The 27,453-nt window shown below is 43.5% G+C and overlaps 1 protein-coding gene across 2 annotated transcripts in view; it reads left to right on the top strand.

Annotated features, from left to right (window-relative positions):
• GALNT18 (polypeptide N-acetylgalactosaminyltransferase 18) overlaps positions 1-27,453 on the top strand; it is a 512,560-nt gene that overhangs the window by 267,217 nt on the left and 217,890 nt on the right. For both annotated transcript variants that reach the window (XM_050955082.1, XM_050955081.1), the window contains 3 exons: positions 19,638-19,821; positions 22,811-23,008; positions 26,029-26,143. In XM_050955082.1, coding sequence (XP_050811039.1) covers positions 19,638-19,821; positions 22,811-23,008; positions 26,029-26,143 — 497 coding nt within the window. The remainder of the gene's footprint in view (positions 1-19,637; positions 19,822-22,810; positions 23,009-26,028; positions 26,144-27,453) is intronic.

Here is a 27,453-nt window from a genome sequence, read left to right as displayed (position 1 = left end):
GGGCCAAGAGAGTGGGAATGGTTACACGTAGCCAAACCAGGCAAGCTTCCAGACCCATTCCTGTTCCTGAGCCGTCCACAGAGGCCCCGTCTGTGTTACCAGAGACCCAGACAGAGGTAGTGGACCCGGATTCCATGCCAACCACTGAAACAGCCACAGCATCTCCAGTCCCAGGCCCGGAACTGGAACAGCAACCAGCACCAGCAAGTGCAACCCCATCTTCAAACTCAACGCCAGAGGGCGCCAGCGAGCCAGAACTGGCAGAAGCAAAAGACAACCATACCCAAAAGGCTCAGCCAGAGCCTAAAATACCCTCAGGTGCACCAGCGGAGAGCGGTTCACCAGCAACGGAAACAACCCCATCACCTACATCGCTTCCAGAGGGACCAAGCCCAAGTCCACAGTCTGAGGAAGAACTGGTGACCCCAGCCTCAAGGGAACAGTTCCAGACTGAGCAGGAAGCAGATGACAGCCTTCAGAAAGCTTGGGCGGTGGCCCGGAGCACCCCACCGCCTCTCAGCTCTTCTAATCGATCCCGGTTTGTTATAGACCAAGGACTTTTATACAAGGAAATTCTTTCTGGTGGACACCGGGAAGAATGGCAGCCGCAAAAACAGTTGGTGGTTCCAACTAAGTACCGGGAGAAGCTCTTAAGCTTAGCCCATGATCATCCCAGTGGCCATGCTGGGGTGAACAGAACCAAAGACCGGTTGGGGAAGTCCTTCCACTGGGAGGGGATGGGCAAGGATGTTGCCAAGTATGTCCGGTCTTGTGAGGTATGCCAAAGAGTGGGAAAGCCTCAAGACCAGGTCAAGGCCCCTCTCCAGCCACTCCCCATAATTGAGGTCCCATTTCAGCGAGTAGCTGTGGATATTCTGGGCCCTTTCCCAAAAAAGACGCCCAGAGGAAAGCAGTACGTACTGACTTTAGTGGACTTTGCTACCCGATGGCCGGAAGCAGTAGCTCTAGGCAACACCAGGGCTAACACTGTGTGCCTGGCCCTAACAGACATCTTTGCCAGGGTAGGTTGGCCCTCTGACATCCTTACAGATTCAGGGTCTAATTTCCTGGCAGGGACCATGGAAAAACTGTGGGAAACTCATGGGGTGAATCACTTGGTTGCCACCCCGTACCACCATCAAACCAATGGCCTGGTTGAAAGGTTCAATGGAACTTTGGGGGCCATGATACGAAAATTCATCAACGAATTCTCCAATAATTGGGACCTAGTGTTGCAGCAGTTGCTGTTTGCCTACAGGGCTGTACCACATCCCAGTTTAGGGTTTTCACCATTTGAACTTGTGTATGGTCACGAGGTTAAGGGGCCATTACAGTTGGTGAAGCAGCAATGGGAGGGGTTTACGCCTTCTCCAGGAACTAACATTCTGGACTTTGTAAGCAACCTACAAAGCACCCTCCGACACTCTTTAGCCCTTGCTAGAGAGAACCTAAAGGATGCTCAAGAAGAGCAAAAGGCCTGGTATGACAGACATGCCAGAGATCGGTCCTTCAAGGTAGGAGACCAGGTTATGGTCTTGAAGGCGCAACAGGCCCATAAGATGGAAGCATCATGGGAAGGGCCCTTCACGGTCCAAGAGCGCCTGGGAGCTGTAAACTACCTCATAGCATTTCCCAATTCCTCACTAAAGCCTAAAGTGTACCATGTTAATTCTCTCAAGCCTTTCTATTCCAGAGACTTACAGGTTTGTCAGTTTACAGTCCAGGGAGATGATGCTGAGTGGCCTGACGGTGTCTACTACGACGGGAAAAAAGACGGTGGCGTGGAAGAGGTGAACCTCTCAACCACCCTGGAACGTCTGCAGCGGCAGCAAATCAAGGAGCTGTGCACTAGCTTCGCCCCATTGTTCTCAGCCACCCCAGGACGGACTGAACGGGCATACCACTCCATTGATACAGGTAATGCTCACCCAATCAGAACCCCACCCTACCGAGTGTCTCCTCATGCCCAAGCTGCTATAGAACGGGAGATCCAGAACATGCTACAGATAGGTATAATCCGCTCATCTACCAGTGCATGGGCATCTCCAGTGGTTCTGGTACCCAAACCCGATGGGGAAATACGCTTTTGCGTGGGCTACCGTACGCTAAATGCTGTAACTCGTCCGGACCACTATCCAATGCCACGTACCGATGAGCTATTGGAAAAAGTTGGGACGTGCCCAGTTCATCTCTACCATAGACTTAACCAAGGGGTACTGGCAAGTACCGCTAGATGAACCTGCCAAGGAGAGGTCAGCATTCGTCACCCATGCGGCGGTGTATGAATTCAATGTCATTCCTTTCGGCCTTCGAAATGCACCCGCCACCTTCCAGAGGCTGGTAGATGGTCTACTAGCTGGACTGGGAGAATTTGCAGTTGCCTACCTCGATGATGTGGCCATTTTTTCAGACTCCTGGCCCGAACACCTACTACACCTGGAAAAGGTCTTTGAGCGCATCAGGCAGGCAGGACTAACTGTTAAGGCCAAAAAGTGTCAAATAGGCCAAAACAGAGTGACTTACCTGGGGCACCAGGTGGGTCGAGGAACCATAAACCCCCTACAGGCCAAGGTAGATGCTATCCAAAAGTGGCCTGTCCCACGGTCCAAGAAGCAGGTCCAATCCTTCTTAGGCTTGGCCGGATACTACAGGCGATTTGTACCACACTACAGCCAAATCGCTGCCCCACTGACCGACCTGACCAAAAAGACCCAGCCAAATGCAGTTAAGTGGACTGATGAGTGTCAAAAGGCCTTTACCCAACTTAAGGCAACGCTCATGTCGGACCCTGTGCTCAGGGCCCCGGATTTTGACAAGCCATTCCTAGTAACCACAGATGCATCTGAGCGTGGTATAGGAGCAGTGCTCATGCAGGAAGCAACAGATCACAACTTCCATCCTGTCGTGTTTCTCAGCAAGAAACTGTCTGAGAGGGAAAGTCACTGGTCAGTCAGTGAAAAGGAATGCTATGCCATTGTGTACGCCCTGGAAAAGCTACGCCCATATGTTTGGGGACGGCGGTTCCAACTACAAACTGACCATGCTGCACTAAAGTGGCTTCATACTGCCAAGGGGAACAACAAGAAACTTCTTCGTTGGAGTTTAGCTCTCCAAGATTTTGATTTTGAAATTCAACACATCACAGGAGCTTCTAATAAAGTTGCTGATGCACTCTCCCGTGAGAGTTTCCCAGAATTCAGTAGTTAAAAAGTGTTCTTAAAATGTAGAAGTCTGTTAGTTATATACTTAGGAGTATATGTAAAGGTGTATGTGTTGTATTAATCTGTTTATTTTCAAGTTCTAGAAGGAAATCGCCGCCAGTGAGCTTCCCCACTGTCTGCAATTTGGGGGGCGTGTCATAAACAGATAGCTAAGGGTTAATGTCTCTTTCACCTGAAGCACCTGACCAGAGGACCAATCAGGAAACCGGATTTTTTCAACTTTGGGTGGAGGGAATTGAGTGTCTAAGGTCTTTGTTTTCTGGCTGCCTGCTTTCTCTGAGCTTTGGAGAAGTAGTTCTACTTTCTAGTCTTCTGTTTCCAAGTGTAAGGACAAAGAGATCAGATAGTAAGTTATATGATTTCTTTTCTTTGGTATTTGCATGAATATAAGTGCTGGAGTGCTTTGATTTGTATTCTTTTGGAATAAGGCTGTTTATTCAATATTCTTTTAAGCAATTGACCCTGTGTTGTATCATCTAATACAGAGAGAACATTTGTACTTATTTTTCTTTCTTTTTATATAAAGCTTTCTTTTAAGACCTGTTGGAGTTTTTCTTTACTTCAGGGAAATTGAGTCTGTACTCACCAGGGAATTGGTGGGAGGAAGGAATCGGGGAGATCTGTGTGTTGGATTGCTAGCCTGATGTTGCATTCCCTCTGGGGGAATAGGAAAGTACTTTTTGTTTCCAGGATTGGGAACAGAGAGGGAGATTCACTCTGTTTGGATTCACAGAGCTGGTGTCTGTGTATCTCTCCAGGAGCACCTGGAGGGGGGAAGGGAAAAAGGATTATTTCCCTTTGTTGTGAGACTCAAGGGATTTGGGTCTTGGGGTCCCCAGGGAAGGTTTTTCAGAGGGACCAGAGTGCCCCAAAACACTCTAATTTTTTGGGTGGTGGCAGCAGGTACCAGGTCCAAGCTGGTAACTAAGCTTGGAGGTTTTCATGCTAACCCCCATATTTTGGACGCTAAGGTCCAAATCTGGGACTAAGGTTATTACAGCACCCCTCCCCCTCTGGAGTGTAAACCCAAAATTATATGGTCTTGCGCTGCACAGAAATCTGTATTGCGTAAGCTCATGAAATTTGCCGCCTCCTTCACTATGGAGAGGAAATATTAAACATCTTTTTTCCCCAAGTTATAACTCCCACACACTGGTTTGTGATGAAGCAAAAGCAAATTTATTAACTACGAAAGTATAGATTTTAAGTGATAAGTGATAGCAAAGAGATCAAAGCAGATTATTTAGTAAATAAACAAATGGGCAAACTCATCTTAACTTACTAGATAGGTAGGATATGAATTAGCAAATTCTCACTCTGAGTAATAAACAGGCTGGCAGATTCTTAAGGCACGAGCTGCCTTGGCTTTCCCAGGTTTTTGTAAACAGGCTAGCAATCCCTTAGGCTGGGACCATCACTTCCTCACTGTTCAGTCTTTATTCCTCAGGTGTTTCCAGGTGTGTTGTTGCAGGGAGAGTAAGGTAACATCATGATGTCATTTTCCCCCTTTTATATCTTCTCCCAACTTGCTGGAAAGCTCTTTTGCTGTGACCTGGGTCAAACTGTTCCCATTGTGTAGTGCTATCTCTGAGAGGTCTCTGTTGTACACAGTTCCTGAGATAATCTTTGTGCCTGCATGCATTTCCTCAATAAGCCATTAACATTGTTTGACTTTCTTACTGTTGTACCTGAAAGGCTGCTTGTGGGTGTTTTCAACCTTGCAACATGTTTCAGTAACACATACGTAGCCAAACTTCATAACGTTACATACGATAGCACATATAATCCAATGAGATGTTAATGTTTAGCAGATTAAGACTTTTAGAAGGATACCTCAGAAAGCATACTTTGTACAAAACATATCTAATTACATGACAGTAGTGAGTATTAGGGTGCCAGGGTATCATGTTGGCAAAATCCCCAGTCGATACAGTTATATTGACCTTTTGCCAGCATACCTTATTTCATTTGAGGGAAGTTGTGTAAGATTTTGCCAGTATTACCGACTTTGCTGCTTGGAAGATTTGCCAGCATAGCTATGCCAATTAGGGGAGTGATTTTATTTTTCTAGTGTAAACAAGGCCTGTGGGATTTTTTTTTTCCATTGCTGTAGCTGTAACCTATGATAACATGGATACAGAGATCAAACTCCCTACACTGGGCTAGCCCTAGACCAAATGGCACACCAGGCGAGGAGCGTCTTCGGCGCCCCCTCCTCTATGTGTGAAACTTCTGAATATCTCATTCTTTATTTCATACGTAGCCTATTTCACAAATTTGATGCACAATTGGCATGCTCTGTCAAAAAAGATGATAAATTTGCACGCTAGGATCTGTAAAGCTGTATGTATTCATGCCATATAGAAGCAAATTTTAAAAAAATTGGTTTCCTCTAAGTTTATAGAAACTTCTTAAATTTTAAGAATAAATGAAATGTACTAGCTTCAAGAAATTGAACTGTGAACCAAAATTGGGTGGACCACTATTAAATAGTGTTACTGTAGGTGACAGCCTTAGGGCTGGTCTACACTAGGGGGGGAAATCGATCTAAGATATGCTACTTCAGCTATGTGAATAGCGTAGCTGAAGTCGAAGTATCTTAGATCGAGTTACCTACCGTCCTCACGGCGCGAGATCGACGTCTGCAGCTGCCCCTGTCGACTCCGCTACCGCCGTTCGCGTTGGTGGAGTTCCGGAGTCGGCAGAAACTCGTTCGGGGATCGATATATCGCGTCTAGATGAGACATGATATATCGATCCCCGAGAAATCGATTGCTATCTGCCGATACGGCTGGTAGTGAAGACGTACCCTTAGAATGTTAATCCGAGTCCTTTAGTTCAAAAGGTTGCTTTTCTTGCCTTTCCCTTTTGTTGCTAACAACAAAAACAGCACCCCACCCAGTGTCCCCTGAGCCTGGCACCTCAGGCAGTCACGTGGGCTGCCTGCCCCTAAATCTGGCCCTGCTTCAGGCTGAAATGCAGCTATGCCTTTTAAAGGACTAGAGAGCAGAATATCATGCACCATGTGCTCACCCAGACTCATATAGAATATCTCTGGCAAAGTCTGGGATATGCCCACTTAAATAATGGCGTTGGAAATAAATGCCTCAGATGGAGATGGAACATTTTGGATCCCATATGTAAGATTTGACTGATGCAAGATGACACATTCAAAAGCAGGACATTTGGCAACCCTAATTTTGAATGATGTCAGAAATGCACCCATAGACTGATACATTTGTCACTTGGATCCAGATTGAGGTCCCAACAGGATGGAATGCCGTATTGCTGCCCTTGTCCTTGGAGACCTTCTCACGATATTATCAGGCATGCTGAGGGCCACTGTGGTCCAAATCAAACATTCTTGTTCCTAAAGGAGAGTTGACTTTCAGGTTCATGATAAAGTTGTCATATGTGCAGTGTTTGTAAGTTTGAGTTGTGATTGCCCATATAGTTTCACATTTTCAAAAGAACCTAAGCCCCATTTAAAAACACTAAAATAAAAAACTGTCTATAAAATCATTGATGATTCTTTAATAGTGAACGCATGGCCTGATCCCAGCTAGTTCTTGTTTTCTCTAGCATAATTTTCATGCTGACAGTATGCAAACTCTGTTGAAATCAATGGGAATCTTTCTGTTGACCTTTGAGTGCCTTGGACCTGGCCCAGATAGCATTTATTCACGACTTATCTCTGGACCACATACTTCTAGAACCATGTTTGTTTGCACCACTTTCCACAACTAATGTCATAGGCTTTGAAGCAATGCCAATAAATAAATAGCCTTATTTGGACTAGAGTATTCAGCATTTTTATTGGGAGTTTCTCTTTTTCTTTAGGAATCCATTTCTATAAGATGGATTGCCTAAATGTTTTTGTTACCCAGAAGACTTGATCAAGTTCACTGTTTAGAAAGCACCTTGTGGGGTCCCCAGGGTTACAGTAGAGAGAATCTATAATGTGTTCTTTACACTGTATTTTTCTAAACGTATATAGACTGTTCAAGCCTTTAGTTCCCTTTGAATAGAGATTTTCCGTGTAGCTGCTTTGTGTAAACCCTACAATAGATTAGAACTAAATAGTGTTTTTTAAAAATAGATTACTGGAATCAGTTGATGCTAGATTGTATTTCTCGAGCGCTATACTTTCTCTTTAACACTTAAAGGTTGCTTCACAAACCAATCCAGTAACATCAAGTGAAGGAATTACAGACTCTAATGTCAGATTGTTGACAGTAGTTCTTCCACCAGTGTGTGTTCATTGGGTCAGGGTTTTTATGCTTTTGTGTGTGTGCGCACTTACTTTCACTTCTCTTTTAATGCCTTTCCTAAAAAGTGTACAGTTACATAGGTAGTAATAACATAAACTGACAGATGCTGTGTATATCCTCCTCTTCTTCTATTTGAAAAAAAAAAAAACAACCCATAGTATTCAGCAGTAGAGCAGTAATTTGCAACGGTGTGCGGGGCTATTAGTACAGAATGCAGCAGTATTTTCAGTAAGGATTTGATTAAATGTGCTGAACCCTGAATTTTTAAAATAACCTCTTTTGAAATCTGAAATGTAAGGTTACCTTTTTCCATGGTATCTTACTTCCACATCTGTGTCAGGAACCATGTATCATTTAAATTTCCTAAGGTATGTCTGCCTACTAGATCACTAATACAGACCCACACAGCAGCTACTGGAATTGGTGATGGCTAGAAAGCCTGTACAAGGAGATTGGCTTCAATTTATGAAGAGCTGTGTTACATGTTATCTTACAGGGAACCACTGTTTTGAAATAGGGTTATTTGTTGGGGATGGCAGGCCTTTGTTCTTCTGATGTCAAAATCACAGGTGATCTCAGAACACCCTTTGCTTCTGTGGAAGGCAGCTCCAGGCAGGTAAAGAGGATTCAGTACAATGCCAACAAGATCTACTCATGAGTCAAGTGGAACAAACACTGCCTCAGGGAATGCCTGAGGCATGAGGACAAAAACAGCCTGTTACACCCTTTGAAAGGAGCAACATGTACTCCCTATAGTCTGGCTCAACTCTGTTGGGCAGTTCGAAGGAGGGGTGTGTGGCCATTTCTTATTCCTCCATATGGGGAGATTAGTGCTGCGCTCAGCACTAAACCAGTGAAGTTCTTCTTGAAATCTTCAGCTTGTGTAAAATGGCATTAGTTCCATTTATTTCAGTAGAGCTGTGCCTTTTTATACCACCTGATAATCTGAACTATTGCACACAGAAGCTGTGACTGTAAAGGTTTATTATACTGTCTAGTTCCTTTGCATTCACAATGGGTGAAATTCACCTCCATGCAGAGGGCTAAGATATTAGTGGGGCGTAAGTGATGCCTAGGCCTTCTGCACTGGTGTAAATTTTATCCTATTAGAGTACAAGATTCAGCAGTACCAGTAAGTAGAGTGCATAATCTGCATCTGCATTACAGCAGGGAATTCTGAGGCTCATTGTAGTCTGTTACCAATACGAGGTAGTTGTCTTGTAGTAATGGATAAAAAGGACTATGTTGCTAAGATCAAGTGTAGTAGCGGCCGCCCTACGCACTGTCATCGAGAAGCGAATTGGCAGGCCTCCGTCCGGCCCGGATGTAGCCACTTTCCTGGTTGAAATTCACCTCTGCGCAGAGGGCTAAGATATAAGTCGGATGTAAGCAGTGCTGAGGCCCCTTGCATTGACATACATTTGATCCTATTAGAACGCAGGGTTCAGCAGTACTGGCAGGTAAAGAGCATTTCTGCTTCTACTGTACCAATGTCATGGAACGTGACTTTTGGCCCTTTTTAGTAAAATTTAATATTTACAAACTGTTACAGGTAACTTAGCAAGTCTGTGTCTGTGTCCAGGCAAGGAAGAAGTGTCAGATTTTACAAATGTAATTGTTTTAAGAGATGCAAGGATTCATCTAAGCAGTTGAAACTGGAATACATTAGAGTATTAAAGTTATTGTAAATTAAGCTTATTCTTTACATGATTTCTCTAGAATGTGAAGCAATATTTCATTATTTACGACAACACTGCTTCTATCAAAAGCTTTAAAATTACACTTCAAGACTAAGGGATCCTCAGCTGGTGTAGATTCACATTAGCTCTATTTATGGCAGTTTCCACCAGCTGAGAGTCTGGCCCTGTTATCTTTCCACTATATTTTGCTACTATGGAGACTATTAGAAGCAACTAACCCTCTAAATATCTTTTATGCAGATTTGAATTCTCAAATGAACTCAAGTTCAAAATTGTTGAAGTAGTGGAGTCAGATTTTTATGGGCACGTTCACCCAAATTGCACATGGCTGCATGGAAGTGCTCTGTATTATGTCCTGATATATCCCTTTCTAATACTGAATCAGCTTGGTGATGGAAAGGAATACAAGAGAGTATGAGTTCAGTCTACATTTTACCAGTAATGGGGATATACTTACTTTCTGCCTCAGAGCCAGGTTTTGACAAGCCCTTTGGGTGAGTGTGAGGGGAAAGTGCACAAGAGCCTTCTATTTTGCATGACCCTGCAAGAACCTTTCATAATTGCACCGGGACTGCTCCTCCAGTGTGCCTGAAAGGAGACAGAGAGGAGGCAGGTTCATAGCCCTGATCCCCCTATGGGCCAACCTGAAGAGCAGGCCATTCACAAAATTTGAGCTGGTGCAACATCCTAGTGCAGGGGTGGGCAAACTTTTTGGCCCGAGGGCCACATCTGGGTATGGAAATTGTATGGCGGGCCATGAATGCTCACAAAATTGGGGGTTGGGGCACGAAGGAGTGAGGGCTCCGGCTGGGGGTGCGGGCTCTGGGATGGGGTGAGAAATGAGGAGTTCAGTGTGCGGGAGGGGGCTCAGGGCTGGGGCAGGGGTTTGGGGTGCGGGTGGCGGGGTGAGGATTCTGGCTGGGCGTGTGGGATCTGGGGTGCAGGAGGGTGGGACCTAGGAGTTTGGAGGGGGGTCAGGGCTAGGGCAGGGGGTTGGGGTGCTGGAAGGAATCAGGGGTGCAGGCACCAGGCACCACTTACCTCAAGCAGCTCCCAGAAGCAGCAGCATGTCCCTTCTCCGGCTCCTATGTGGAGGCGCAGCCAGATGGCTCTACACGCTGCCTCTCTGCAGGCACTGCCCCTGCAGCTCCCATTTGCCATGGTTGCTGACCAATGGGAGCTGCGGAGGAGGCGCTTGGGTCGGGGGTAGTGAGCGGAGCCCCCTGGCTGCCCCTACACATAGGAGCTGGATGGGGGGACATGCTGCTGCTTCCAGGAACCATGCGGAGCCATGGCACATGTAGAGTTGGGCAGGCCCCAGACTCCACTCCCTGGCAGGAGCTCGAGGGCCAGATTAACATGTCTGAAGGGCTGGATGTGCCCCCTGAGCTGTAGTTTGCCCCACCCCTGTCCTAGTGGATGTAGGTGTATTACAAGGAACTGTCCTAAGCCACAGGTGCCGTAGGGCCCCCCTCCTTAAAGGAAGATTCCCCACTGTGAAAGGGACTTCACCAAACCTGTAATATAATCCCAATTAATCTCTGTGGGATTGAAGGTAGGGATGGTGTTCCTCCCCTGGCTCCACCCACGCCTTGCCTCCAGCCTGCCCAGTCTTCTGAGTGCCCCACATGGAGCTCTAAAAGGGGGAGAGCATGTGCATGAGCTGTTCCTGTCTTGCACCTTGCAAAGCTGGAATAGAGAGATCCCTGCAGGGATAATCTCTGAGGTTTAGGGTTTTTTTTTTTAAATGTATATAGAGACATTTCAGAATAGAATATAAATTACTCCTTATACATCTGCTCTGACTAGCAATGTCCTAGTCCAGCATAATGCTACATACCTCTCTGCCTCTTTTAACTATGCAGAGTTCATTGCGGCTTGCAAGTGCTGCACCTGCAGTATTCCACTGTCCATATGTGTGCTGTTAGCTCTCTCTAACCATGCAGACTCATTCAGTTTAGCCAAATGGAGTTCTTATTTCAGATATTCCATGTTGAAAGACAAGCACATCTGTCTTTATAAGCTATTTGTTTCCATAAAGAGAAACAGAATCATCTGTATATTGAAAAAGACACATTAATTCGTTCCCATTGTTTTCCCTATGGCGGCAGAAGGCAGTGAAGCACAATAATTAATGAAGAAGAGTGTTTTGGATTTATTATTCAAGTAATTTGCATTAAATGAAAAAATATGGGTTGAAAAATGTGCTGGTGAAGGTCATTGGTAGCATCACTTTGAAACAATAATTGTTTGTAGGGCTAGAATCCTTTCTTCCTGTCTAGTTGGGTACAGTGCTCTGAAAATGTCAAAGGCAATTGAATACAAAGCCGCCTTGTAAAATTTAGTGTTAGGCAGGTTAGGACTGCATGAGAAATCGGATACTGAATATCCCACTAGGGCGTATTTGTGTTCTGCAGAAAATGTTGATTTAAGTGATTTCCTTGCTTTAAATGTCCCAGGCTGCTGTGCCCTTCATCAGAGTTGAAATGCTACATTGCTGACAAGAAATTCTTTTCATTTTGGGAAAGAAAGGTGAATCTTAGCAGGTTTAGTAAGGATCCCAGTCTACCAATCAAGGGAAAATTACATCCAGCCATCTTTCTGAGCACAAAGTCCCCACTGCAGCCACTGAACGTTTCATTTAAATAACGATGGCAGGAAAAGGCCTGAGGGCAAAATGCTGCATATGGCCCAAATATGTACATGAGTATTAGGGGCTGATCTCTCCCCATTAGAGTCAATGGCAAATTTCCTAGTTGTGCAGGATCAGGCTCTAGAATGGAATTCTTGCTAATGATCCAAGAAGAATTCCTCCATTAGGAGTATGTATAAAATGCTAGTTGGTAGGGCACAGATGGGCTCTCCCCCATGCACCTTTCCCTCCTTTCACATGCAAGAGCAGCTGTGAGGTGGAGTACACATAGGGTTGCCAACTTTTTGATTGCAGAAAATTGAAACACCCTTGTCCTGCCCCAAAGGCCGTGCCTCTTCGCCGGGACCCTACCTTCTGTTCACTCCATCCCCCTCCCTCTGTTGCTTCCTCACACACATGCTCATTTTCACCAGGCTGGGGTAGGGAGTTGGGGTGCAGGCTCTGAGGTGGAGCCAGGAATGAGGGTTTGGGGGTGCAGGAGAGGGCTTTGGGACAGGGGTGGGGCCGGGGCTCAGGGGTTTGGGGTGCAGGAGGGGGCTCAGGGCTGGCGCAGGAGGTTGGGGTGTGGGCTCTGGGCAGTGCTTACCTCAGGAGCCTCCTGGAAGTGGCTGGCATGTTCCTCTGACTCCTAAGCGCAGGGGCGGCCGGGGTCTCTGCATGCTGGCGCTGTCCACAGGTGCTTCCCACCCCGCCCCGGCTCCCATTGGCTGCAGTGGGCAAGGGCAGCACACGGAGCCCCCATGGCCGCCCCGGGCCTAGGAACTGGAAGGAGATGACAGCTGCTTCCGGGAGCCACACAGAGTCTGACGCTGTGGCCAACCAGACTTTAGGTGGCCCAGTCAGCTGTGCTGACCAGAGCCACCAGGGTCCCTTTTCGACTGGGTGTTCTGGTCAAAAACCGGATACCTGGCAACCCTAAGTGTACACTACTCCTTTTGGGAGCAGCAATAATGTGGTGTAAGGATCCTGTTGCCTTCAGGCTTCTGCAAACCATGTTGCCCTTCATTGGCAAGGCTACTTAAAGACACTGCTCCACTGCTATTCCTTGTCCACCTGCTCCTACAGCAAACCTCACTGCAGTTTTTCCCAAAGTATTTAAGATGATTTGTTGTTGTTCGAATAGTAACAGTAGAAGCAATAGAAGGTAGCACCCAAAACTTTCTGTTGGCTGGAAAAGGAAGGAGTCTGAGTAAACAATGACTCTGTCAAGGGTATTGATTTTCAAGTCTTTGCCTTTGTGTGCAATGTTTTCAGCATCTGCTTTCCCAATGTATATTTTACACCGCCACTCTACAGTGAGGCTATGAACATCCTCCTTTCCCCACCTGTCAAGTATAATTCCCAAATCTGGACCTTAGCGTCCAAAATATGGGTACTAGCATGAATTCCCCTAAGCTTAATTACCAGCTTAGCTCTGTAGCGCTGCCACCAATCAGGAATTTTTTTAGGGCCTGATACCCTCTGGTCCCCCCAAAACCTTCCCAGGGGACCCCAAGACCCAGATTCCTTGAGTCTCACAACAAAGGGAAATAAACCATTCCCTTCCCCCTCCTCCCCTCCAGGTGTTCCCTCCCTGGGCTCCTGGAGAATTATACAGATTCAAGCTCCATGAATCTAAACAAAGGGATTCCACCCTTCCCCCCCTTCTCTTTCCTTGTTAAGTACAGACTCAATTCCCTCAAGCCTCAACAAGGGGAAAAGAAAATTAAACAGGTCTTAAAGCAAAGCTTTTAATAAAAAAGAAAGAAAAAAGTAAAAGGTTTATCTCTGCAGTTTAGATGGTAAACAGTACAGGGTCTTTCAACTTAAAAACAATAGAAAGAAACTTTCTCCAGCAGAAACACAATTTAAGCTACTTCCAGCAAGTACACAGATGCAAATGAAAAAGAAAACAAATTAAAAGACTATGACTGCCTTTTCTACTTACAGTTCTGAACAGATAAGAGACTGTAGCAGGGAGATTGGCAGAAACCTGGTTACACCTCTAGTCCGGGCCAGGGCTCAGAGAGAACAAAGCAAAACCCCAAACCCACAAACAAAGGCTTCCCTCCACGAGATTTGAAAGTATCTTGTCTTCTGATTGGTCCTCTGGTCAGGTGTTGCAGGTCACTGTTTGTTTGTTAACCCTTTATAGGTGAAAGAGACATTAACCCTTAGCTATCTGTTCATGACACCACTCCACCCCCTTGCATTGTTGCAGCAAGAATAGCTTCCTGCTTTTGCAAAGTTAGGTACAGATATTTGCAATCAAAAAAGAGCTTTGATCTTAAGAGTTTTGATATCCACTCATCACAATATTACACTATACTAGGAACAAGGAACTCTCTCACCCTATTATAATAAGGATAGTAATATCTCAATAACACAAATGCTTTCTTTTGAATTTAAACAGTGGAGGTGGTGGTTGGTTTGATAATTGAGTGCTTGTTACAGTTTGAAAGTTACAGAAGGGAGCAATGAGTATATGCTCGTTTTACACAAGCACAATAAGAATCCTAAATATGTATTTTCCTGCTTTTCAGGGTTTCTTGTTTTGTTTTTTTTAAAGAATTCTACAAGAAGGGTCTGCAGCAAATCTAATTTAAAGCAGAATTGTATTGTGTATGTAATGTGTATAATGATCTGTAGTCTTGATTCAATGACATGCAGTCGTGGGTCATATTTTAGGAATGACATGATCTATCTAATCTGAAATATAATGAGCTCATCTCCCTTATCAGTAACTATTCAACTAGCAAATGATCTAAACTGATCTCCAGTCTCGCATGTCTCCAATATCCTGTTCAGAGATCATGAATGGGAAAGCACTGGAGGAGATCACGTCCATTCTTGATGAGTCTCAGTGTGAATGCAAACATGTATTAATGACTTGTTTTCCTCATAAAAACATAAGAACAGCCATATTGGGTCAGACCAGTCCATGTAGTCCAGCATCCTGTCTTTTGACAGTTGCCAAAGCCAGACGAGTCAGAGGGAATGAATGGAACAGGCAATCATTGAGTGATCCAGCCCCTCTTGTCCAGTCCCAGATTCTGGCCGGTAGAGGCTGTAGACACCCAGAGTATGTGGGGTTACATTCCTGACCATCTTATCTAGTTTTTTTTGTTTTGGTTTGGATTTTTTTGGAGTCCTGTTACAGTTTTGGCCTTCACAACGTCCCCTGGCAACAAAGTCAATGGGTTGACTGTATATTGTATGAAGAAGTACTTCCTTTTGTTTGTTTTAAACCTGCTGCCTATTAATTATTTCAATGGGTGACTCTTATTCTTTAGTTATGTGAAGGAGTAAATAATACTTTATTTACTTTCTCCACATCAGTCATGATTTTATAGACTTCTATCATATTCCCTCTTAGTTGTCTGTTTTCCAAGCTGAAAAGTCCCAGTCTTCTAATCTCTCCTAATATGGAAATTGTTCCATACCCTTAATATTTTCAGTTGCCCTTTGTATCTTTTTTTTAAAATGAGGTGACCAGAACTGCATGCAGTATTCAGGATGTGGGCGTACCATTGATTTACATAGTGGCATTATGATGATTACTGTCTTACTTTCTATCCCTTTCCTAACATTTTTTGACTGCATCTGCACATTGAGTGGATATTTTTCCCATGAGAACTTTCTCCTGTGTTCTACAGCGATCCAGCTATCAGTGTGTTTGAATAATTACAGACTTACATTTTCATTCATACAATACTCAAAGGGTTTGGTTTTGATTTGGAGTGCAGTGCCCAGTGTGTGCAAAGTGACAAGTTGTTGCCACCCTAGCAGTAAGATGTGAAATCCTGCCTCCTCCTTAGCTTTATTTTGGGGGACTGTTTTTTAGTTGCTTTGGCAGTTAGTTTAAACAAACAAATTAACATTACACTGTGAAACGAGTTTAGTGATGAGGAAATAAAGTTGACTTCTCTGAACGGAATCCAAACATATATTGTGTATGTAGTCAAAACAATACTTTATTGCAAGAGAGATGATGCAGAGAATTACTGCTGGAAGCAGTATCATTTCATCTTTATGAAAATATAATAGAGGCAAAAAATAAGACACCGACGGGAGCTCTTTTTCTTATTCATTTATTTATTTTGTATTACTGTTGTGCTGCAGGACATTGGTGGCTGCCAGCAAGTGTGTTTGATCTGTGGGCAGTCAGAAACCTAACTGAAGCTGACCGGTGTGTTAGCCGCCATTCATTCATGCTAACTGAGAGAGCAATTAAATAGTCCTTTGTTTAGTGATAGCTGAAACAATAGTAGCCACCCCAACTTAAGGTCCATGGAAGGCCTGACAAGAGCTAAATCAGATTTCCCAGGGACTGATTGATTGAAAATTCAGGGCTGGGTCACTGATTGGTGGAGCTGTGTGTGTCTGTGTATATCAGTATCTGAAAGGGAGGAGAAAACCAGTGAAGCAGTTGGTAGCATGGCCCTGATATGGAGCAGAGACAGAGCTTCTTGCGTTATAGGATGGGCTGGAAAGCAGGCTTGGATTTCTGCCTGCTGCTGTTTGTTTCTACTGTGTTCAGGGAAACATAACTTTGTGGATATTCTTTGTAAATAAACAACATAGCACCAAAGAAATAAGTAACTTGTATTCCGAATTTCTCCCTCTAAAGGAAACAACCTGGCAAGGCCCCAAATATTCGCTAACTACTCAGGTCAAGGGGCAACATTATGATAGGACTCAGAGGACCTAAGTTCATGATCCCATTGTGTTAGGCACTGTACAGAAACATAGTAAAACAGTTCCTGTCCCAAAGAGCTTACAATCTAAATAGACTAGAAAGATAAAAGAAGTATTTATTATCCTCATTTTATAGATGGGGAGCTGAGACACAGATGTGTTAAGTGACTTGCCCAGGGTCTCACAGAAAATATGTGGCAGAGTTATGATTTGAACGTGATCTTCTGAGTCCTGGTCCAGCACCTTAACTCAAAGACCATCATTTTTCTCTTTCCTTTTACTCCAAGGATGCTTCTGTGTTTGTACATTGGTTAAGATAATGGGCCCTGATTACCATTGGGGACTCTGAGCACTACCATGTAAAAATAATAATCATGAGAACGAGTGCATTTTAACTGCACATTTTCATTCCACGTTTTGCATTGCTGCATGCATTCATCTTTGAACCAGAGCTGCAGTAATTATTGGTTAAAAAGGAATAACCTTTTAATTAGGAAAAGATTCTTCTCTCTTGTGATCACTATTCTTGCTTTGTTTTGCTGAGCAAGGAGGAGAAATTGCAGAACCTTTTGAGCAGAGAAAGAAAGGTGTTGTCAGAGCAAAGAAAGCTGCGGGGGAAGCACGATAGTTAATTTTTTCTGTCTTCCTCCTTGAAACACTGGTGTTTAAAAAACAAATCAAAAAAAGTTTATGGGAAATAATTAGGTTTTCTTTCCAGACATATTTTTCAAAAATGAAATTTACATACTGTAACTGCTACCTCGTTCATTCCTGCAATAACATAACACTTGCTTATGCAAGCCATTGTGAATATAGCCCTTTATATGATGTTTTATGTGCTAACACTTCATTTTATGGCACGTTAATTAATGTTCAATGGCAAATGAGGTTTTGGTGATAGTACCGTGTGCTTAACTGTTGCACACTCTTCCTCTCTCTGTGTTTTATGCTTCTGTTTACACTCCTACCTTTTTGTCTGTCTTGTCTATTTAGAGCTTGACTACACAGGCAAGTTTTACCAGCTACGGTATAGTTATACCACTCTAGATAAACCAATATAGTCATGCCTGTATAGCTCTCCCTGTGGATGCTCTTATTACAATATGGGAGAGGCTTTTTTCAGTTTAGTTTAAACCCTTGCCAAAGCGATGTGAACTAAACCAAAAAAAACCACCCCTCTTATATGGAATAGGGTGACCAGATGTCCTGATTTTATAGGGATAGTCCCAATATTTGGGGCTTTTTCTTATATAGACCTCTATTATCCCCCACCCCCATCCCAATTTTTCACATTTTCTATCTGGTCACCCTATACTGGAAGAAGAATGTCTATAGGGCATTTGCAATGTTATAACTGTGGAGATTTAAATTCACATCCTAGCTTATACTGTAGTAACTTTCCTGAGTAGACAAGCCCTGAGATCAGGGGTGGGCAAACATTTTGGCCTGAGGGCCACATGTGGGTATAAGAAATTGTATGGTGGGCCATGAATGCTCATGAAATTGGGGGTTGCGGTGTAGGGGGGAGGTGAGGGCTCAGGGAGTGGGCTGGGGATGAGGGATTTGGGATGCAGGAGGGGTGCTCTGGGCTGGGACCAAGGGGTTTGGAGGGTGGGAGGGGGATCAGGGCTGGGGCGGGGGGTTGGGGCACAGGGGTGGAGTGGGGAAGCTCAGGGATGCAGGCTCTGGGCAGCGTTTACCTCAAGCAACTCCTGGAAGCAGCGGCTTGTCCCCTGCTCTGGCTCCTGTGCAGAGGCATGGCCAAGCAGTTCTGCACCCCACCCCGTCCGCAGGTGCTGCACCCGCAGCCCCCAGAAGCAGCAGCATGTCGTCCTCCACCTCCTACACAAAGGCTCAGCCCTGGTCAGGCGGCGCTGCATGCTGCCTTGTCCACTGGTGCCGCTCCTGCAGCTGCGAGGGGCAGTGCTTGGGGCAGGGACAGTGTGCACACCCCCGGCTGCTCCTACTCATAGGAGCCGGAGGGGGGGACACGCTGCTTCTAGGAGCCGCACAGCAAGCCCCCAACCCTGCTCCTCGTCTGGAGTGCTGGACCGGGGCAAGCCCCTGACCCCGCTCCCTGGCGGGAGCTCAGGAGCTGGATTAAAAGTTCTGATGGGCTGTACACGGTCCATGGGCTGTAGTTTGCCCACCCCTGCCTTAGATTGTAAGCCTTGTGGGGGCAGGGACTGTCTGTCTCTATGTATGTGTACAGTGCCCAGCAGAGTGAGGCCTAAATGTTTGTCTGGGCTCCTAGGCAATAGTAATATCTCTAACATAATAAACCCTAAATAGGCTTTACTGAATGTAGTAAACCCCAAATAGGTTTTATTGAATTGTAAATGTAAGAGGAAAATGTGACCAATGATTTTTTTCTTATTTGCAGGTCTAGATATGACATAAGGAAAATATCACAGTATACAGATCCTCACACCACTGCACACGACCTATGCAACACTTAAGCCATATTTTGAGGCTCAAATGGTGCATAGTAGAGCCCTGCCCGGGACTGTTTTTAGAGCTCTCCAGAGGGACTGGGAATCCCGCAGGACCCACTGCCGTAATAGCGGGAGCAGGATACCAAAATAGTCTGGCACAGGGCTCTAGTAAATAGACTTTGTACTGGCCCTCCATGTAAGGGTGAATCTCACACCATCTTCATATCTTTATTTGATATACTGTGTGGCCAAATTCTGCCCCTACTAGTGCAGGCAGGGGTAGCAGAGAGGCTGCATGGTGCATTCTGTACTGGTGAGGGCAGGACCCCACAAGGCAGTGGGCGGGCTGATATGCTGTGGAAATGCACTGAGCTGTTCTTCTCTTCTTGTGAGTCCCTGACTATTGACGGAGGAGAATGACAGTATAAATGCTAGTCACCAGGGGCTTGATCATGTCCTCTAATCTCAGGCTGTGCCCAACAGACTAGCTGGCCCATTTCAGTGCAAGAGAATTTTGGGGTGTGCTGTTTTCATTGTGGAAGAGGTTTCTTGTCACCCTCCCTTATCTCTAGTGCTTCAAAAGGCAAGATTTAGTCCTCATTGACGTTTTCCCTAACATATATTGATGGATAAATAGATTTTTTTATTATTCTTACTCTTCATTATTTCCCTTTGTACAGAAGATCTCAAGGAGAAACTAAAGGAGTATGTTGACGAGGTGAATATGCGGAAGCCTGGATTCATCAAGGTGGTCCGACACAGCAAGCAAGAGGGGCTGATCCGGTCTCGAGTCAGCGGATGGAGAGCTGCCACTGCACCAGTTGTTGCGCTCTTCGATGCTCATGTGGAATTCAGCGTGGGATGGCATGTATCTTGCTGCTGCTTGCAATTATTTGTAAATTATGGCATGATATTTATCCAGCATATAAGGAGATCGTTATATGCAGCTCTTTTGACATAGATTTAAATACAGAGATACGCTTATTGTTCGTAATATGCAACATCGTCATATAATCAAGATTCTGTTTTTTAGAACTAGGTTATTGTCTGCTGTAGTGGTTGTGCTGGTAAATGCATGTTACTAAATTAGACAAGTAGAGCAAACGAGAGATTTATTGCCTCTGGTTAAAATTTGTGTCAAATTTATGTATGCACAGTATATTACTGTTCTCTTCCATTTTCATTTGATTTTTGTCAATAGCCAGTGCACAGATGATAAATAATCACTTAGGCATGGAGAAGCTCAGTAGAACAGGTCAGACATGTAACAAACTTTGTTCTGATTTTTTGTATGCAAAATTAAGGGGGTAATGCAAATTTTTATGATTTAGGGCCAGATTCTGTGGTTTGCTGAGCTGATCCAATGAGATACTGTGGCCTCTCAGTACTTCTCAGGATAATTCCACATAGAGTATTCTTTACATTTCTTTCACCATTGCATTTAACTAAAATTTTTTGAAAGCAGACAGAGGTCCCAATTCAGCAAGATATTTAAGCACATATAATTTTAAGTATTCAAATAGTTCCATTGAAGCCAATGCACTCACTCGCCTGCATATCTGCTAAAGTATCTTGCTCAATTGGGCCCTGAGCCAGTTAAGCCTCCAGTCTAAACCAGTGTTTTGGGATCATCCCATTATTAATTGCTCAGGGCATAGCAACTGCAATTTGGATGGCCACGTGTGTGGTGGTGGGGGGATGGGGAGGCCTTGGCAGGAGCTGGGAGGGAGAGATGGAAACATCCAAAGTTTAACCCAGTTGTCATAAACAGATAGTTAAGGGTTAATGTCTCTTTTACCTGTAAAGGGTTAACAAACAGGGACCCAAACACCTGACCAGAGGACCAATCAGGAAAACAAAATACTTTCAAATCTAGGTGGAGGGAAGCCTTTGTTTGTGGGTTTGGGGTTTTGCTTTGTTCTCTCTAGGCTCTGAGAGTGACCACACATACCTACAGGCTCTCTAATCTTCTGTTCCAATTTTGTAAGTACAAAAGTAGAAAGACAGTTTAGTCTTTTTAATTGTTTTTCTGTATTTGCAACTGTGTATCTGGCTGATAGAGTTTTAATGTGTATTTGGGTGAAAGTACTTTAAATTGTATTTCTGCTGGAGAAAGCTTTCTTTCTATTGTCTATAAGCTGAAAGACCCTGTAACTTTTTACCATCTAAATTGCAGAGATAGACCTTTTATTTTTTCTCTTTTTATTAAAAGTTTTGCTTTTAAGACCTGTCTGATTTTTCCCCTTGTTGAGGCTCAAGGGAATTGAGTCTGTACTTAACAGGGAAGGAGAAGGGAGGGGGAAAAAGGGGGGGGGGAACCCCCCTGATTTCCCTGTGTTGTGATTCAAAAAGTTTGAATCACGGTGATCTTCTAGTGTACCCAGGGCAGGAAAGATCTGGGAGGAAGAAAGGAGAAGGGAGAATCCCTTTGTTTAGATTCACGGAGCTTGAATCTGAATATTTCTCCAGGAGCCCAGGGAAGGAACACCTGGAGGGGAGGAAGGGGAAGAAAAATGGTTTATTCCCCTTTGTTGTGAGACTCAAGGAATTTGGGTCTTGGGGCCCCCAGGGAAGGTTTTGGGGGAGACCAGAGTCTATCAGGCGCTCTACTCTAAGTCCTAATTGGTGGCAGCAGTACAGGATCTAAGCTGGTAATTAAGCTTAGGGAAATTTATGCTAGTACCCATATCCTGGACGCTAAGGTCCAGATTTGGGAATTATACTATGACACCAGTGCATGTGCACTGAACGTACAAACATTTTTCATTTTCAGCAAAGGAGTAACAAATGGCATAGGCTGCCAAGCTCAACGCTCATTTCTAGGAGACTTGTGCTGTTCGTATTTAACTGCCAGCAGCTGGCTTTACAAGATACAGAAAAATTACATAACGATGTCTTGGATATATCTCATATGTGCTCCTGGTGTCACAGTGGTCTCCTTAACAAATCATTTTAATTAGAATCTAAATTGCATAAAACGTGTCTGGGCATAGGAGGGTAGATGATTCAGGGATTAGGAGTGGGATACCAAACCTTTCACTTTTAGGTCATTGATTCCAATTAAATCCATTGGTTGATTAATGACCAAAAGTTGTTAGCATCTGAAGCTGTTCAATAGCCTCTGTGAAATTAGTTGGTGGTTTTAGCCTGATTCCTAGTCAAGAGTGACCACATCAGAGAATTATTATCACAACTAGCTTTGACATCTTTGTTGATGGACTTTTAAATGACTTGGATGGTGCTGTCCAGAGATCAAGGGCAGAGTATCCTTGGGGCTGCATTACTTTTTCATACGTACAGGTGGCCCAGCAGGTCTCAGCTGAGGTTTATTGAGAGGGCAGGAAATGGGGGGGAAAGAGAGGACCTTCAGTGACTGGTCTATTACTACTGTACCTCTCATGAGCAGTTAATTATACAGTTGTCCAACTTATGTTTAGTTTCCCTGTTACTTCTGTATAAAAAGAAGTCTCTTTAAAGGGAAAAGAGCTTTTGTCCCTGGGATACTTCAATTATTAACTTCGATCTTCTTGATGTCCTTGATCATAGAGTTGGCCTGGAGATGACATCTTTATGTGGTAGCAAGGATGTAAATGGTAACTGATAAGAGAGGTCTAATTTCTTCCATCAGCAGACTAGAAAGGAATAATATCCAGTGCATGCTAGATTTAAAGTTACATTATATACTTTGGGCCAAATCCTGCAGCCTCACTCAGTAAAACCCACACTTCAGTCAATGGGAGTTTTGCATGAGTAACAACTGTAGAGCGTGCCCTTCAGATAATGTAGAACATAGGCTCTGGCTGGCATAAGAGTTTTGCTTCTGTTGAAACAATCTCAGTATTTGTTCCTTTAGGGCTGAACCAGTACTCATGAGGATTAAGGAAAACAGAAAAAGGGTCATTTCTCCTTCGTTTGATAACATCAAATATGATAATTTTGAAATAGAGGAATACCCCCTATCAGCACAGGGGTTTGACTGGGAACTGTGGTGTCGATATCTGAATCCTCCAAAATCATGGTGGAAGCTGGAAAACTCAACTGCTCCGATAAGGTAACATGCAGCTGTGACATGGATTTGGGACTTGTGGGAAGCACTCAGTTATATGTAACAAATAACAAAGGGCTGGCTACATGCACTTTATTTTAACAAGGACCAAGGGAGCTGCTTATCAAACAGACCAGTGGTTAAATTAGAATAAATGTTCTCACTGTTCTCTGCCACTTTTACCATTGCTTCCTCAGATAACCACAAAAAACTTGTACAGTCTCGTGTACTTCATTTTTATATAACAAGTCAGAGCAAATATAAAAAAGCAAAAGAGAAGACATGATACTTGATTCAGTGTTGCCATCTACAAATGTCTTGTCTGCTAATTTAATGGTAATGATCCAGAAAGACAATGCAGTTTACAAATGTATTGCAAAAAGGTACAACTGTCAGTGATGAATTAATATCTGATTATTACATTTGTGGTTATATCACATAGTAGTACACACCAAATCTGGCCCATATATGTGGGAGCAAGGAGTGTGTGAAAACTCCTATTTTTGTGTGACCGAGCTCTGTACCTGCCTATTCTGTCTAGAGAACTGTTAGTCTGGTGCTGAAGAGGACCCCTGTCTACTCTACGCTACCAAGGGTAGCGTTGTCTAGTAAATAAGACTGACGAACTCCAAGCAGATCTCTATAGATCCTAGTTATTCTTTCTATGCAAATTGCAAGGAGCTCACTATAACCTCCCCTCTGGTTTCCAGAAGCTTGTGCAGAAAGAGAGGAGGTGGTTGAGACTGAAGTACAAAAATTGTATCTTTTGGAAGTGCTAGGGTGGGGCATCAGTAGGTGTCTCTTGCATTCACCCAGACAGTCAACCTGAGAGCTATCTTTAGAGCTGTGAGACAGAATTGTTGGCTCAGAGCTGCATTGACCCACTCCATATCTGTAGCCATCACTCGTTAGGAAGGTGAGAGGATGTCCTTAGACAGGACTAGGAGTCAGGAGATCTGGATATGAAGGCTAGCTCAGCCATAGACTTTGTATTTAAGGTGGAGATAAAAATATCCACCTCGTAGGGATACGAGGAAGCTTGATTAATGTTGGTAAAGTGCTTGATAAACTCTGGAAGGCCTTGTAGCAGTGAAAATTATTTTTAATATCTTCTTGTTGACTTTTTGAAATAAAATAGTTGCAGTTCAGAACAAAGAACTGGTCCTGATTGTGCACTTCACCCAGTAATTACAACTCTACCCTGATATAACGCGACCCGATGTAACACGAATTCGTATATAACGCGGTAAAGCAGTGCTCCGGGAGGGCAGGGCTGCGCACTTTGGTGGATCAAAGCAAGTTCAATATAACACGGTTTCACCTATAACGCGGTCCGATTTTTTGGCTCCCGAGTACAGCGTTATATCGAGGTAGAGGTATATGTGTTTCCTGATAGACGAGGTTAGATTTCATTTTACAGTGATGGGCATTTAGATTTGATCCTTGCTAAATCCTTAAATGGGAGTGATAGCTGGCTCTTGTCCTGGAATATTATTTGTTTTTGAGATACGTTGTACAAAAGTGTCATGTAACAATAAATTACGTTCAGCGTGTGGATAGATAGCGTTACTAAGACCATTCCCAGTAACCAGCACGTTATTACTTCAGGCACTGTTGAAAGGAAACATAGTGAATATACAACAGAATTAAAACAAAGTCAAAGGGATTCTTTGCCTCAAAAAACATCTAGAAACCTTCCTATTCTGTGATAAACTCAGCACTATTTTTTAGATGGTATAAGGACATCTCAGATTTTCCTCATTACTAAATACATCAGAAATATTTTCTCATTATGCTGAAGTGGTGCAGTAATAGTGTAGGATAACACCACACAAAAATATATAAATCCATACAAGGGAAGAATTTTAAGTTTTGTGATTAAGCATTTTTATAATCGCATGAAAAGCAGATGTCTACATTTAACAGAGCTTGATTGTTCTCTTCCTGATAAATGCAGGATGATTTACCCTATACTCTTGAATTGTCCTGTGTCCTTTCATTAATATCCTGTTGTTCCCAGTGCTCCTTCTGCTCACACTATGACAAAAATCACAATTTTGTTTTTGTCAGCATGCAAGGTAAGCTAAAAAGCACTAGATTCATTACTCTACATTCGCCTTCCCTCATAGAGGGTAATTTATACTCTGTATGGTCAAATCTTCACTACTTTTCAAGGTGGTTCAGCAGTCGTAAGACTGAGTGTCTCAGGATTTTGAAGGAATAGGAAATTAGTATCAGTAGGACTGGGTGACTCAAGAGTTTTATAAATCGTACCTATGGAGACTCTCACCTCTAGGCCACAGATTCAGATTTGTCCCTGATTAGCAGTGATTGAAAGACATTAATATTTTACAGCATTTCAGTGAAAGGAGTGAGTTGTCTCATACCCAATTCTTGCGTCCGTATTATAAAAGCCACCAAAAAAGGCCCTGACTCAAGAAAGCATCCATGTATTCTCTAAGGGCTCTTAAGCTGATAGTTAATTTAAGCTTAAAATTCAGCTGATAGTTAATTTAAGCTTAAAATTCAGCACACACTTAAATGTTTTCCTAACCAGGGGATGGACTTAAGCATGTGGTTAAGTGCTTTTCTTCATCAAGGGCAAAATTTGCACTAATTGATACCCTTGTTGGTAGTCTACATTGAGAACCCAAGAGCTGAGTGGCAACAGAAACTGCAACCCTCTTCCCACTACAGCTAGTCTCTTCAAAACAGAGCTTGGACACATGGGCAAAACATTGCAAGGGAGCATCACTCTTGTTGCTCATCCTGTACTGAGGGCTTCAGTTTTCAGCATTGTCAGTTTGGCACCTTTCACCATCACTCAATTTGATTTAAAAAACAAATAGCACAATAAGACAAAATTGGCCAAATCCATCTTGGGTGTAACTCCTTTGCAGTCCATGGTCTTACACCCAGTATGGCCCAGTGACATGAACTACAATCTGTTTGAGTGACAATAAAAAAGGAAGTAGCTTACTTGCTCTCTAACTGTTGTTTTTTGTTGTTCTGTTGTATTCATGCAGAAGCCCTGCACTGATTGGATGCTTCATAGTAGACAGGGAGTACTTCCAAGAGATTGGCTTACTAGATGAAGGCATGGAGGTCTATGGAGGAGAGAATGTGGAGCTTGGGATCAGGGTAAGGAAATGTAACAAACAAGCACTGATGATTTGTTCTTATAAAATGTGACTTGCCCCACATCATAGGTGAAGAAGCAGACAAAGGAAAGTAGAGGTAGTATGTGAAGTAGCTATATAACTGCTGTCAATCCGTGTGTTTATGTAATATACCAAGCCAGATGTAGAATCCTATGCCTATGGGTTGTATACGAAAGGGACGGGTTACAAAGCAGAGGCTCCCTTGTGAAAAATGTAGTTGGAGAGGATACAAACATGGTGTCATTATTTCACACAGCTGATAGTGGTAGCTGCTATGATGAAGCTTGGAGAAAACTTCTTTGCCCCACTTTTATAATGCAGTCTCCTATAGGGAGGGGGGCTTCTCAAAGATCTAATGGAGAAGTTTCTCCTAGATTCATCTGTTTGTTTAAATTGGGGAGCTCACTTTGGAGATAGCATATTTGCCCTATTGTTTCAGCTGTCTCCCCTCTGCCTTTGCCGAGGATTTAAGATATTCATAGAGTACTGAGTTTGCATAATTGCTCGTATTTTCTTCTTTCGTCATACACTGTTCATTTATTTACCATTTGCAATACGCTGTGTGATTTGTGTATCTCATTCTGCCTCCCCTCATGAATAAATACCACCCTGAAAATGCAACATTGCTCAATTTAAGAGATTCTCTGATTTTTTTATACAAACAAAAGACCGATTCTGAGTTACATAGTTGGAGAAATGAAAAAGAGGTCTGATTTGCATTACATAATTAGATTTACAATCTCTGCTACTGAAATGTTGGCTGAACATATTGAAGTTTGTGTTTTGTGACTGTCAGGTCTCTGAAATAAAGATATACACGAGCATAAAGACAAGGATGAATTTCTGTAAATAATGAGAAAATATCTTCAGGTAATGCGTTCAGACTGAGACATAGTACAAAACCACTCATTTTCCATCTCTGACTTTTTGAAAGTCTTTTCCTACCGCTTGTCAGAGAGAGAGTCTTCTTGCAGTGCTGGAGGAGAGATGTGAGCATCTGCCTTTGATAAAACCAGTCTCTGCAAAATTAAGAACCGGGAGCCTGAGTCCTTTCCTAGAACCAGATTTCTCAGCTTGCTGTTGCTTGCTCAGTTTTAAAATTAGTGACATTGATTTTTAACTGAATGATTTATTGCCTCTAGGAGAGGGCAAAGAGTTTGATCAATCGTACCTATGAGACTTTGATGATAATGTGTGTGACTGAATATGGCCCCAATACTCTCAAGTAATGTACTAGTTGCCCGGACTGTTTAGTCCTTGTGGATGTTAACTGTTGAAAATTACTTTGAT

The sequence above is a fragment of the Gopherus flavomarginatus genome, chromosome 5, assembly GCF_025201925.1.
Source record: "Gopherus flavomarginatus isolate rGopFla2 chromosome 5, rGopFla2.mat.asm, whole genome shotgun sequence".
In the NCBI taxonomy this organism is placed as follows: domain Eukaryota; kingdom Metazoa; phylum Chordata; order Testudines; family Testudinidae; genus Gopherus; species Gopherus flavomarginatus.
The sequence above is the reverse complement of the archived record's forward strand: the minus strand, read 5'-3'. Positions and strand labels throughout refer to the sequence as shown.